The 15,409-nt window shown below is 37.8% G+C and overlaps 1 protein-coding gene across 3 annotated transcripts in view; it reads right to left on the bottom strand.

Annotated features, from left to right (window-relative positions):
* Cfap69 (cilia and flagella associated protein 69) overlaps positions 1-14,945 on the bottom strand; it is a 54,783-nt gene extending 39,838 nt beyond the window's left edge. For 2 of the 3 annotated variants that reach the window (XR_007833817.1, XM_051174581.1), the window contains exons 1-4: positions 14,829-14,945; positions 13,036-13,101; positions 3,695-3,804; positions 1,179-1,255 (exon numbers count right to left, since the gene is read on the bottom strand). Coding sequence is in view for 2 of the 3 variants with exons in the window: in XM_051174581.1 (XP_051030538.1) it covers positions 1,179-1,255; positions 3,695-3,804; positions 13,036-13,101; positions 14,829-14,873 (298 nt within the window). In the remaining variant the exon portion in view is untranslated. The remainder of the gene's footprint in view (positions 1-1,178; positions 1,256-3,694; positions 3,805-13,035; positions 13,102-14,828) is intronic. The other variant, XM_051174582.1, reaches the window with a different exon arrangement.
* Between the last annotated feature and the right edge of the window lie 464 nt (positions 14,946-15,409).

Below are 15,409 nucleotides of genomic sequence, written 5' to 3'. Positions count from 1 at the left end.
TTTTAATATTAGCATGTCATCTCTTAGGATGGCTTTGGATTTAACTTTTCCACTAATAACAGAATTAAAATCTCCCATTTCTTCTGAGCCTGCCTGATTCTTAAGGTTTCCTGTAACTCTCCATGTTTATTCCAGTCTAAGTGATACTACTTTGCTCTACTGTTTGAGATGAAATTAGGAATTTTACTCTGAGTAACTACAGTTGAAGATGATGAAACTTAGACATAAAACAATTATAAATAATATTTAATGTTAAAAACAAAAGTGCATTTTATTCACTTTAGTTGACACTCTAAAAACTGTTTGTATGGAGTATAGCACCCAGAAAATAATAGTTTTAAAAGTTTATCAACCCTTTACCTATTATTTTACTTTTACAAATAAAGACTTAAATTAGTAGCTGTAAATTTAACTTCGCATTTGTTTGAGAATATATCATCATGTCCCAGGGGCCGATTATCAGAAGGTGTTTCATATAATCTCATTTCTTAGGAAATTATTTTCCTATTTCTAAAAAATAAAAGAGACAAGATACATATACATGCATACTCTTAAGATGACATTTTTCACATTTGATTTATTTAAGAGTTTGGAGTGTGCAGGGAGCACTCAACGGTTTCAGCAACTCAATATAAGAGCCCAAATGTGAAAACACTGCATGATTATTAAATGAACACTGCATGGAATTCCACCTCTGGCTATGCAGCTATTGGGCACTGACTGCTGTGGTGGGAGGGGAGACTGGTTTCTTCAAGAGTGTGTGTGCCAGTGAAAAAACACTCATTCAAGAATATTTGGGCAGCACAAATTCGTCTCGATGAGCAGAAGTACAGTATAAAGTTGGGTGTTAGAGCTAGAAAGAGTTGGGGGAGGGGTGGATATGAGCAAAAGATGTTGTATGAACCTCTCAAAGTAATGAGGAAAAAAGGTTAACAAACCCAAAACTAAACCATATATCAAATCAAATATGTACAAAGAAGTAAAAGCCAGTCTTGAACATCTCAGAAGAAAACAGCTCCAGAATCGTCTTGAGTACACAGTGATAACTTTCAACTATAAAATATGGGAAGAGCCTTGGTGTGGAGGATACTGTTAAGGAAACAGTGAAAGAAGACACACCCATTTCCCCACATTGGTCCTGCCATCTTATATTCCCCATCTAAGAAATCTTAACTTACCCAGAAGTGCAAGTGAATTCGCAGTATCTTCAGTGTAGGTTATTTCATCCGATACCTTCTTTTTCAAAAATGGCAAGCTTCAATAAGAGTAAAGGATGTCAGAGTAATATTTAATGGATTCCTTGATTGATGCATCACTTATAAAAGGGGAAATATTTATTTTCTAAAGAATAAAGTGATACTCTCTCCTAGCCTATCTTATTCAGTGTGGAGCACTGACAACCATCAGAAAGAAAACTGTGTTTCTAATTAACCAACCAGAGGGGAAAACAAAAAATAAAATAAAATAAAACAAAACACTTTCATAAGAATGAAGACAGGCATGAGTCAAGAAAGCAATCTTCCATCACTGTTGATAAAACACGAATTGTCTTTCTGACAGTGAAGTCATAGTGAATTATAGTTGTAATCACAGCTAGGAAAATCAACTAAAACTTAATACGTTTAGTGTTTTTTCCTGAAGTTTGTAAAGCAGAAGGTACCAGATTAAAGGTCTATTTCTTTCCAAAGGTCAGTGCCCCCTCTTTATTAACTGGACTAGGAACTAGTCATGAAAAAAATAGAATGCTTTGGGGAACAATAAGGAATTCAACTTTAAAATTTTAATTATATTAGAATTGCAATTTACAGTTTCTATAATCAAAGTCATCTGAAAATACTTATTTGTAAACCACAGAAGCTTATAAATTGTGGGTCTTATTCTAAATTTCAAGGGACAGATAAAAGTTACTTCTTAAAATATAAACCGTTTGAATCTCCTGTGCTGTTTGAAGTACAACGTATTTATACAAATGACTTCCAACTCACATCTTTCAAAGACACTTACCAAATAGTTGGAAATGGCATTGAGAATTATCATATGTGGATATACATTGCACAAGTTAATTTGAATTTATAAATATATCAATGCAAGCTACAAAGAGACACTATTATAACTTCTAATGGGGACTCATTCCTTTAGAATTAAATTAGAAACAAATAAAATTATCTAGTTGACTGATGGACAGCTGAAGATCTCAAAACTCAAACTCCATATATCTTGTCCCACTTATTTTTTCCATTTGTCTATCAAAGAAGATTCCTATAGAATAAAGTATCCGGGTGAGGGAGGTCCAACCCAAAAGGCTATGTAGAAAATAACATATGCTCCTGGTACAATGAAAAAGCTTATTAGAGGCCAAAGAAGAAAAGCTTGAGGGATTTTCAGTTTTTGAATCTCTAAAATTTTCTTGCAAAGACAATCAAGTGAGGATTGGATATATGGAATGCTGAATATAGGTGGACATTTGAAATGTAAAAAAAAATAATAATGTGAATAACTTCTAAAGGAGGGAAAGGGAAGAACACAGCTGAAAAATTTTCAACATTACAAGGTGAGACATCCCACAGATGATGCTGGAGGTGATGGGCTGAACACAATCCTTTAGGATCTGCACAGCACCCACACATAGCAACATGAAAATGAATAGAGTTCCTTGAAAGCACTAGAAAAATTATTTATCTCCCTATTTGTACAATCTCTACTTAAAAGGCTAAGCATAAGCATTTGGTAAATTATTTTTCATTATTTTAGTATAGTATCAAAATTGATCCAGGATTTTTTTTTTTGTTATTTTACTGCTGCTAAATCGAAGACTTTAATGTCCCTGTATATATACATAGTCATCCTAATTGTGTCACTTTGCTATTTAAAACATTAAATTGGTAGGTAGATTTAGAAGACAAAATTACCTAAATTATTCATTTCCAACTAAGAAATTTCTTCTGCTAATAGTCCAGTGACCTGAAAATGATGATTTAAACATATGTCTAGAGCAGCCACTATGTGGCAGCAAAGTAGTATATGTGTGTGTGTGTGTGTGTGTGTGTGTGTGTGTGTGTGTGTGTGTGTGTGGTTTCCAGAACTGGTGTAGAAACTAAAATAGTGGAAGAGAAGGAATATTAATTTTATAACCCTTACCTTTAGTTTATACACACACACACACACACACACACGTATATAAAACAAAATTTTCTTTCTTATTCAAAATCACAAAATCAAATGAAACATGACATAGAACTTGATGCATTTGTGAGAGTCAAATTTCCCAAAGAAAGAAAAAAGAGAAAACCAAACTGAAACTAAGTAATGATAAGTGTCTCTAAACAAAACCTACAGTCCTTTGGCTTCATCTGTTGCTTACTGATCATGAGAAAGTAACTACTTATAAGAAAGCATTTTATACTTCAATTTAATTTCTTCTTTAGCAGTCTGAGAGTGCAATATTTGAAATAACTGCCTAAATACTTCTCTGTGAAGCCCTGGCTGTCCTGGAACTCGCCCTGTAGATCAGGCTGGCCTCGAACTCTTAGAGATCCACTTGCTTCTCCCCGCTGTGTGCTGAGGTTAAAGGTGTGTGCCACCCCAACCAGCTGAACTCTTTATTATCGATACACTACATATCCAAGTACCTCTGTAAAACAGAATAAAGCATAATGTAACATATAGCTATACCAAGTGAAATTAAACAACTCACCCACACAATTTTATGAGGTCAGATGCAGGTTCCACAAAGCAGGGCTGCTTTTCAATTTTATCTGCGCACAGACCCAGGATTTTAAACACCTGTGCCAGGTCCCTTAGAGGCTTCAGGATTTTGTTAAGAAATAAAATCATCATCAATTTATAAACACAGTTCTATAGGCCTTTCCCACAGAAAGCTTATGAAAGTCCATCTATCTTGTTAAATGTGGTAAAAATTATTTTGATTATCATTTTGAAGTCCAAAGTGAAAAGCCTATAACTATTTTTAGCAACATTATTCATTTTTGTCTCAATAACATTTATTTCAACCCACAACATAAAGAGGCACAGCTCAAGTTTTTTTAATGTAGTACTTCATTTTGTTCAGATGCATTTTTTTTTGCTAATTCACATTAAATTTTATTTCATTTAAAACTCACATAAAAGCAAAATGTTCCTCTTCTAGATCTTCAGGTTAAAAACATATTCTGTTTTGCCTGTTTAAAAAGCATAGTCACTAAAAAACTAAATTTCATTGATTTTGCTTGATGGCTAAGAGATTGTGGCGGTTCTGTTAGCTTCTGTTATGTAGCAATCACCTCTGAATTGAATTGAAACATTCATGCCTATAGGGAGAGGAGGCTCATATGCCTTAGGAAATAAAAAAAAAAAAAAAGACATTTATGAGGGGAGGGGCACACACATTGCAAGGATGTAGCTTTGTGAATTTTCTTTGTCATTAATGATGGAGTTAGCTTTTTAAGTAATGCAGCTTTCTCTGAGTCATCCACAGCCCTGCAAGTAACCCCAATAAAGTCACTAAATTAGGCTTGGGTAGAATCGTTTATTTGGTTTTGGTTTGTCATCAGTGATTTTTCTGAGTTAAATAGGTTCTGTGCATGTCTCCATGGGAAAAAAAATCATATAACATAATTGGTGTCTGAACAGACAGAAGTGAAATTGAGTTGGGGCAAAGTGAATATATGGCCCCTGCAATGTGTGATGAGACATGCATCCGGGGCTCTTCAGTTTGAAGGCAGAGTCCATGGGGGGACAACCCTAATATGGGTACCTTTGTCCATGTAAGGGATGGTGTGTCTCCTTGTTGTAGTGGTGGTTACATGCTTCCTGAGTGTGTGGCAGGATATGTAGCCAAGGCTGAGCTGTCTCAGAATGGAACACCCTTTCAGGGGGCAGGGGTCCAAATTTGGTCATCTTCTTTCATGTGGTATAGGTGATGAATGAGATCCACTGCAAAAGTATGTAGATACTCTAACAACAGTTCAAGCACTAGAGACTGCATGGTGGTCCCTCAAGAGTAGCACACACAATAAAAGACTGTCAGCAAGCTGTGCTGACCTTGGTATGTCCACTGCTATATGTAATAACATGTGCAAGTAAGGCAGACAAAGCTGCTTAAAGGGAAATGCTTGTTTTAAAGGAGGAATTACAATGGGAAGGGACATGCAACTATTACCCTCCACATTAGACTCTGATTTGGTGAGTAATTTCTACTGTGCTCCTAACAAGCAGCTAGAATTGACAGGATTCAACCGAGAGCCATAAGTCATGATGAGGAGATGGAAGGAAAGGAGAGCATAAATTAGAGCTGTACTAGAAAGCCTTTCCTGAGGTTCAGAAGCTTAGAACTTGTAGGAAGAATTCGACGGTGATGAGGACAAGAACAAATAGGAAGGAAGAGAAAACCCATGATCCAAGATGCAGGTGTGGGCCTTAGGAATGCACATCGAAGAAGGAAATGGTGGAAGTAATGAAGGACATCCCTTGCATCTGACCTTTAATAGAGAAGAGAAATCCATGATTTAACATGCTTTAACAATGGACGGCGAGGAAGAGAACATGGTCCCCATGATAGAAGACATTCCTCAGATCTGACCTTCAACATAGAAGGAAAAACCATCATTCAACATGTAGACAGAAGTCTTACTAATGGCCCAGGAGGAAGAATTATGATAACTATGCTGCTCAGCACCAGAACTGCTTGAGTTGGGAAATTCTTTGAAGTGAGTAATGACAGAGTCTGCCGCAGTCTGGTTCATGGGGCTGTGGAGGAGATGAGTAATATGACTATCCCTCTTGGAGAAAACGGGCTGCATAATCTGAGGCAAGGTGAAGAAAACCAGTTCCTTATGGCCTGACTCATGAGCTATTAGGAACACTTGGTTATTGCTGGCTCAAGTTCCCACGGATACCAGGAACTGGAAGACAATAGAGACCGGGAACAGAGGGAACCGAGTGTAGGAGAGGTGTGATTCAGTGACTGGTTCACCAGGTCAGGTAGAAATGTGTTTGATAACTAATGTTTTAAAAAGGTGTGACTCTGCTGAGCCTTACGGTGAACACAGAACACGATCTTACTGATCATGTAATTGTATAGTTATGTGATTTTGTAGAGGCTCTGGTGAATCTGACCTACATCAGCACACTAATAGGGTCTTGCTGCAACTCAAGGCTGTAAAGTGGAACACAAAACAAAACAAAACAAAACAAAACAAGAAAAACCTAAAGGAGAAGAAAGAAGGACATAACAGACAAAGGGTAAGAGTATACCTAGTATACCTAGGTTACTCTAAATCAAATGTTGCAAGATTTGTGTCCAGCCAGAGTTCCCAGGGGAAAATTGATAGAAGCTAAACTCTATGCTAGTAAACTCCTAGAAGGCCTTAAAATCTGAAAAAAAAAAAAAAGTTCAGAGAAGGCATAAATGATAAAACAATTAAGATGCAAAAGACTAAGATTGTACTGGATGAAGGTGAACGCTGCTACCAGGGAAAGTTCTGGAGAGGCCTTCTGATCCCAATGCAGCTCGTTCCTTCTTTATCACAGAGCAGCAGTCCTTCATATGGGGGGAAGATAATCAGGACTGATGCACAGTCATGCAGACAGAATCTGTCTTGTAAAGAGTGCCACCACTCCAAATCAATCAATTTTAAAGTTCCCAATGATACTTTAACATAGCTATTGTTAAAATTAAAACTCAGATATTTCTGTTAGGAGATAATATATACATATTGCATTGTTTCACTTATGGTCTCATTAAACGTGCCATGTTGTAGATGAATAAATTGTAAACTGGTGGGGAAAAAAAGACTAAGCTTGTTCCCGGAGCAGACAATTATGCTTCCAGATTAAACCGTATACAGCTCTCTCCTGTAAACAGTACGCTGGCAGTGGAAATCATTTGCCCACCCTGGACAGCACCCCTGGATGATTTGCTGGAGAGGCAATAGTAGCAGCTGCAGCTGCAGTTTCAGGCTGGAGCCTGCAGACCCAGGGAACCAACTTGAGAAGTAGATGAAAAGGGCTTGAACACTGTTCCTCCATGACTTGGGTAAGTCAGAGCAGTGTGAGCCAGGCCTGCCTAGTATTTTCTGGGTGAATAGATGCTCATGATGCTCAGGAGACTCATGACAGTGCCTCTAGATGAGAAAGAAAAGCCATGGAGAACCTAGGGATCATGGAGTGCTTAATGGCGTAGTTCTCTGTCTAAACTTCTGTATCCACAATCAATACAAGTGATGAAATCTTTTCAGGTTGCATCACTTGCTAATGTTTTACTTTAGTATTTGCCTAGATGCTGATTCCTGAGTTTCCTGACACTTGTTGAGAATAGATAGTGGTAGGCTTTCAGAGGTCCTGTTTATTCTCTGTAAAAAGGTTTCATTGCTCTATGATGGCATATAAGTTAGTTACCAATCTAGAAGCTGATGGAAACAGAAGCAAACACCCACAGCTAAACACTGAACCAAACTCCTGGAATCCAGTTGCAGAGAGGGAGGAGTGATAAGAAAAGGGGTCAAGACCAGGCTACAGAAACCCACAAAGACAGCTGACCTGAACAAGGGGGAGTTCATGGACCCCCAGACTGATAGCTGGGAAACCGACATTGTACCGACTCAGACTCCCTGAACATGGGCCTCAGTTAGAAGGCCTGGGCAGTATAAGGGACCTCTGACAGTGGAACCAGGATGTATTTCTGGTGCACAAAAGGACTTTGGGAGCACATTCCCCATGGAGGAATACTCCCTTAGCCTCGAGGCAGGAGGGAGGGCCTAGTCCCTACTCCAAATGACTTGACAGATTTTGATGATCCCTCCTAGAAGGCATCACCCTCCTAGAAGGCGGGTATGGATTGGGGAGGTCAGGGGGTATGGGAGGGAGGGAGTGAGAGGGAACTGGGATCGCTATGTAAAATAAGAAAAAATAATATATATTTATTATATAAACATATATACATATAATAAATATATATATATATATATATATATATATATAAATGGTTTCATTGCATTGAGGACTTGGAAAGTGAGTAAATACACAGAGTTTGAAGAAGCTACCTTGCACAGATAAGAAAAGCCTTCCCCTGTCTGCACATAATGTGGTTCACACGAGTTCATGAAGGCACACATAATATACTTCACTGAAAAAAGAATGTTTTAATGATCAAATAAATATCAGCCTAGATTTCTTCCTATATTCAATAAAATATTTAATAAATGAGGTAAAATACCATCCTGAACTGTAAGCCAATATATATTTTTATTCAAAAGTTTTAAGAGAATTAATGACTATACTAAAATAAATTGTAAAGAATTTTTTCCCCAGCTAAATGACAGATACCAAATGAAATCATGGCCTTCAAAAATTCTAAAACATCAGAATGTATTGGAGTAACTACAAACACACACACACACCACACATACCACACCATACACACACACACACACACACACACACACACACACACACACACACACCCATCACACACATCATACAAACACACAGTATTTTGAGACAAGGTCTGTGGATTCACCTGACCTAGTGTTTATTAGTTAGCACAAGTAGTTTCAAGTTTACAGTAATCCTCAGCCTCCTAAATGCTTGAGTTACAGTCATAAGATACCATACTCACTAATCTTTGTTTGTTTGTTTCTTCCTTCTTTCTTTCTCTCCCCCCTTCCTCCCTCCCTTCCTCCCTCACTCCCTCTGTCTGTCCATCCCTCTGTCCCTCCCTTCTTCCCTCCCTCCCTCCCTTGCTTCCTTTCTCTTTTGGTTTTCTCTAGACAGTGTCTCACCATGTAGCTCTGACTGTCCTGGAATTCACTATGCAGACCAGGTTGGCATCAAACTCAGAGATCCACCTACCTCTGTCTTCCAAGTGCTAGAATTAAAGGCATATTTTAAACCTTTACTCCATACGCTATGGATTTAATGTTGGTGTCTTCAAATGTATATAGTCTGGTGGTTTGAATGAGAAATGTTCCCCATGGACTCATGTATTCCAATGCCCGATCCTGAGCTTGTGGCATTGTCTGGGAAGGCTATGGGTGGAGAACCGTGGATGGGCTTCGGGTGTTTATAGCCTGGTCACTTCCAGTTCTTACATTCTGTTTTCTGCATGTGATTGAAAATGTGATCTCTCATCTTCCCTCTCTGGCCTCTCATTGCCATGCCTCCCCCACTATAGTGAACACATCCTACTCAACTTTAAGCCAAAAATAAACTCTTTTTCTGGGAATCTCTTTGGGTCATAGTTATCACAACAAAATGTAATGTTAATGCAAAAACACAATTCTCACCTCAGTGGAGATGAGACAGTTTCTTCTGAAGCCAAATATGAGTGAACATGGCTTGGGAACACAGATGTAGTGTCAAATTCCATGTTCCAATGTGGAAGCCATTTACAGTAAGAGAACAAAGAAAATAAAAAAGATCAAAGCATTTTTCAAGTGCTCAGACACCATCTGATGACACTTGCCCTTTCTGTTGGTGGAAACCACAGCTTTATTATGTTAATACCCTCCAAAAGGTTTTTATCTGTTAGTCACAGGATGTTAAGTCTACTCAAAGATGAGGAAAGCATGGCTGTCAGGGAGGTAAAGATAACCCAAGATAAATTGTAATTGGACTCTGGACCTATAATATTCCAACCTCTTCATGGTCATTGAAGTTCTTATTAATTAATCAGCTTTACAAGGAATTTCCATTTGAAGGAGTACTTTCTTTCTTGGAAGCTCCCCGCCACCCCCCTCCCCCAGAATTCTCTGTTTGCTAGCATCATATTTTCTGGAGGCCACATATCATTTTTTAAAAATATTATTATACATCCCTCATAGATAGGAATACTCATTCCTCAAATCTGATGTAGTTGAAGCTGGGGAGTAGGCAGGACAATAGTTTTCAGGGGAGAAGAATAGGCAGTAAATCCATTAAGGAAGAAACTCCTGGATTATATCACAACTATTAGCCATCATGATCTGAATCGGTCCCCCTTTGCACTTTTGTCTATCTATAGCTGCTGTAACATATAATTAGAATTAAAATAATCCAGAACACTGTTTTGAGTGAATGTAAAGGATGAAGGAAACACACATGCACACACACACACACACACACGGGGGGGGGGGGGAAAGAAAAGTCATAAGATTACTAAATGAAAATCTAGTGATGGGGTAGGGTACTTTCTTGTGATTTATTGGCCAAGAAGTTTTCTCAAAGTGCCCAAAACCATAAAAGCTATTGCCACTGCTACTGACTGCAAGTCCCTATGTTGAAGATACAATATGTTTTGGTCATAGGATGTGAAGAAATTAAACTGAGACTAAACTGGAAACTTTCTCCCTACTAGCTGTCTTTGTAGTGCCAGAGGAATTATGTAGATTGCGAAAGGAGAATTGTTATCAACAGTCCTCCCTAGCTATATACACACTGCAAGTACTACGGTACCAACATTCTGTGGAAACTATACCCACTAATGCGACTGGGGCACAACTGTTATGGATGCAACCAGCTTCTGTTTGTTTTTAAGACCTCCTCCATAGAAAAGATCCACATCAAGAACTGACAGCCAAGTGGAAAGCCAATGGCTGAAGAGGTCACAGGTCTCAATGGGGATGCAACTACTACTGCCTTGTTAAATAGATTGAATCTGCTTGTTATTATCACCTTCTAAACACTTCTCACTATGCCTATAGATTACTGCTACTGCCAGCCTTAGTCAAAAAGGGAAACTTTCTTTTGAAATGGGTGTTGTACTTCAGAGACTTATAAAACATCAAATTTCTGGGATGACTTGACTGTTGCTCAATACTTTGCCACAGACGAAGGAAACTAATCAAACATCTATATCACTCTCTCCAAGGCTTAAGGAAAAATGCAGAAGGGAAGGCAGAAAGAACATAAGAACTTGAGGAAGGGTGCAATGTCATGTAGAAATTTCCTTCTAAGTGAAGAATTCTCTCCTAGAAAATGGACAGAGGTTCCTAAGGCTCAGGAAATAAACTAAACAAGTTTCATAAAGTCCCTCTCCTAGATCGTATTAGAGCTACATAACTGCTTGGAATTGGAGATTTTGCAACTGGCAAGCTAGGCAGGAAGTTTCAATGATGCAGCTTTTAGGAATCATCACTCCAGATGGGGTGGGTGTGTCAGTGCGGCAGCTGCCTCTGAGTCATTTATGCTCCGGGTAAGCAACTGTCTGTGCCTACCTCTGCAAGTAACCACAACAGACTCACTGTTTCACTAAGCTAGACTGGATAGAATCTCTCTTTTAGTCTGTTATCAGTGATAGTTAAGTAAATAGATATGTGTTCACATCAACCCAGGAAAGGCCTCATAATAATTTCCTAGGGAAGTGATACTCCCTAATTTAAAGTCTTAGGATATCTAAAGTCATCCTATTAAAAACTTGTTATCAACTGTCTAATCCTAAGGAAAAACAATGATGGAGTTGCTAAGTTGCCAAATTAAACAGGGAAAAAAAATCACTTTCTAGTAGAGTTTCTTGGCTACCAATAATTAGTACTAAATATACAAAGTTCTCAAACTGCCCCAACATAACCTCATAAAACAAGGCTACTATAAAGAAAATACTTAGAGAAACTTATATGATGTGTACACATTGCTTAGTTGTCTCAGACTGCCCCAACACATACTCATAAAACAAGGCTACTATAAAGAAAATACTTAGAAAAACTTATAAGTACACATTGCTTAGTGGAAAGCTTAAGATGTTTTGGACTGGAAAAAGTTATTATTAGATGCACATCTTTAGACCAAAATCAGACAACTGTCAGCAAAGAGTCAGTTCAGATATACCCAAAGTAGGGTCTATGGAGCTCTTCTCTGGAGTTCTGTGTTACAAGTCTATGGCAGATGGGTGCAGATGAAGAAAGATTTGGTTGTTGTTTTGAAGCAGGGTGTCATTTAGCCCAGGCTGTCCTCACACTTACTATGTATGGAGGCTGGCTTTGGAGTCTTGATTCTCTACCTCCTAAGTGCTGAGGTTATAAGTATGAGTTACCACACCTGGCTTGAGAGTAGACATTTCACAACATGTATAATAATCTAGTGTAATTATGAAACTGTTATATTTTGCAAATCATCTATAAACAAAAATTTAAAAAACAAATAGCCATTAGCATGAAATTGGTTATTACACACAGACAGATAGCGTTGAGGTTTGAACACTGGTTCCTACCTATTGTGATAAGGGGTTATTATCTCATTTGATCTTCTTAATAACCTAATGAGGGAGGATCATTCCTATTTTATAAGGGAAGAGACAGTAAAATGGTAATCAAGGTGAAGCTCACTATGTATACTGGCAGAAATAAGACTGATTTGGCCTTTCTAATCATATTAATGGCCTTTGAATCTATAGGAATTGACATTATCAACAGATAATAACAATATAATGAAGAGAATAATGGCCTCCTCAGTGATATTCATGTCTCAGGAACCTTTGAAGAGGGTAAGCTGAGCAAGCCAGTAGGCAGTATTCCTTCATGATCTGTCTCTAGGTTTCTGCCTTGAGTTCCTGCCCGACATCCTTCCATAATGAACTGTAAACTGTAATCTGAAACAAACCCATTGACTTCCATGTATTTTATTGGTCATGGCATTTTTATCACAGAAAAAAATGTAAACAAGAACAGGAATATTATGCTAGACTACCCAGATAGGCTCAGTTGTAATCATGAGGATCCTTGTAAGGGGACATGGGTGACAGGAGTGTCAGAGGCAGGAGGATGAGATGCTGTAACACAGAACAGGTGAGAGTGATATCACAGGGAAGTACCAGTTCATGAGCCAATGCTCTGTAAGAAGCCTACTGCGGGTAGGAAAGTCAAGGAAATGGGTCCTCACCTCCCTCCTGAATCTTCAGCAGCATCAGCTCCTGCTAACACCTGGACATTAGCCAAGTAAGATGAACTCTGAGCTTCTGGTCTCTACAACTATCAGATAATAAACTTACCTGGTTTGTGATACCTTGTTAACACTTTTTAGTGTTTCCAGATGAATGAAATGAGCACACACACACACAAAGGATACAAATCCATTCTGATAATATTGTACCAGTTTTGTGACACTATTAAGTTGTTTTTCTTTTAAGTCATCCTAAAACAAAAGGTCTGTTAGTTCACTTGTGCCATTAAATTAGTTAAGATTTTAAAAATTTATTCAACAAATAAACAGATTAAAATTACTAAGTAATTCTACATAAAAAGCAAATATATACATGGATACAATATCACATAAAGAAAAGAGAATAAGAAAGGTTAAATATAACCTTCCTTATCATCTAAGGAAGAACTGAATTCAATAATGGACATGTATTAACAAAGGAAATAAAGCAAACAGTGTTTTCTGGTATTCTGTAATAGGCTTTTTGCTTTGATTATGGATAAATGCACAAAATATACTAAAAACTGAAACAAAATTGTATGTGAAGCCTCACAGCTTCTGTTCTTAATGCCAATTCTGATGGTATAAAAGTTCACTGAATCATATAGACTTTTGGTACAGTTAATATGCCTCTACACAGTAATGTGTTTTCAAAACTTGTGTGTCAACTAAAAACAAAACTCTGTTATGTATTCTCCTCTTTTATCTCACACTTACTGTATATGTGTGTGAGTGTGCATGCATGTGTGTACTAAAAACAAGACTCTGTTATGTATTCTCTTTTATCTTACACTTATTGTATATGTGTGTGAGTGCACGTGTGGGCATGCATGCATGAGTGCATGTGTGTGTGTATGTGTGTGTGTGTGTGAACGTGCAAGCATTCTATGGCACACATGAGGACATCAGTGGATTCAGGGGTTTGTTCTCTCCTTCCACTATGTGGGTTCTAGGGATTGAAATCAAATAGGTTTGATAGCAAATGCCTTAACCCAGTGATTTATCTTGCCTGCCTCTACCCCATTTCAAATCAAACTGTTTACGAAAAGTGCTGGCACTGTCTGTATTTTCCACTCTTCCTTCAAAAACAACTAATAGGAACTCTCCATGGTGGTGTTTTACTTTTTAATGTGGATATATTTGCAATTTAAACACTTAGACTTCACAAAAAACCAGTCATCAAAAGATAAATTACTCTTGGTGGTTTTTATTTTTCTTGCTCTAAAAAAAGTGGAGACTAAAAATGTTTAAGCAATAGCAAGATGTGTTTCCTAATCATAGGATGTTGCTTTGTTTTGGTGGCTGTACCTGAGTCAATCTATTTTCTATTTATTTAAAAACATGTGTTCATCTTTGAAAATGACTACAGGTAATTCTGCAGTGAGTGCTAGCTCTGAGGCACTTGCCAATACCTGGGTAACCATAGGAGGGTGCTGTGTGTGTACATGTATGCATACACAGTTACTATATATTTTTGAGTCTTATAGAAGAAAAAGTATTTTCTTTGCATTCTCATTTTTCTCAGAACAAATCATCTATGTCTATGTATAAATCTGTTTGCATGTCCTCACTCAGATTAGAAATATTCTACTAGTTATTTAGTGTCCTTATGCTACAATGTCTCCTCTGTAGTCCTACTTGGAAAGAATTATTAACACAGGGTATATGACTCTTTCTCTACTCTTAAGGCTATTAACACAAGAGAGTCCTTTCTCTGCTCTGGCTGATCCTTTTGATTATAGCCAATATGGTTGGGTTTGGCCCTATTATGAAACAAATTGGTCCTCACACTAAATTTAAACATTTAATATAAAACATGCATGTGGGAAAAGTTTTCAACAAAAGAGATAATATTTACATTAGAGGAAATGCCTGTTACTGTTCAGGGAAATATGAGCTTCTAAGTGATACAGCAAAGTAACTTCTCCAAGGGTACTCACCTTATCATTCTCTTCAAGGAGTCTGATGATACGATTAAGGTCCATAGGCTTGACAATAGCCTAGAAACATACAGCTCTTATTATTCCACCCCAGGGTAATAAAGGAATTAAGTCAAGCATACACATTCCCACCCACAGCCCCACACACGTGTTCTCTGAAATTTTCCTAAAGTGCATCTCAGTCATATCTGCACCCACTCCCTCTCTCCACCTTCCCAACCCCCATTTCCCCATTGTATCTTTTTTCCTGCTTCCAGTTTTAATTTTTTTATAACCCGCTGTGTCCATGTAAAGCCACCCCTATGTACATACATGTTATGAGGTTATTAAGTCAGGCATGGGCAACCTGCCAGTGGCCAACCATCAAAGAAAAGTGACTCTTAATCCCACCAATTGCCAATGGCTTCTCATCCACGGGTGAGGCCTTGGAGAACCTTCCAATTGTTAACTATAACTATTAAATTGTTAAATTTACCATGAACAAACAGTTTGGTAAACTTAATTTTGCCTTTGAAGATTTGGAGTTTTAACAATGTGGTTTTAACTTGTGGTTACTTTCTCTTTCTCATTTCTTCCTGAGT

This window comes from Phodopus roborovskii, unplaced genomic scaffold, assembly GCF_943737965.1.
Source record: "Phodopus roborovskii unplaced genomic scaffold, PHOROB, whole genome shotgun sequence".
In the NCBI taxonomy this organism is placed as follows: Eukaryota; Metazoa; Chordata; class Mammalia; order Rodentia; family Cricetidae; genus Phodopus; species Phodopus roborovskii.
This window is presented reverse-complemented; position numbering and strand designations above follow the sequence as displayed.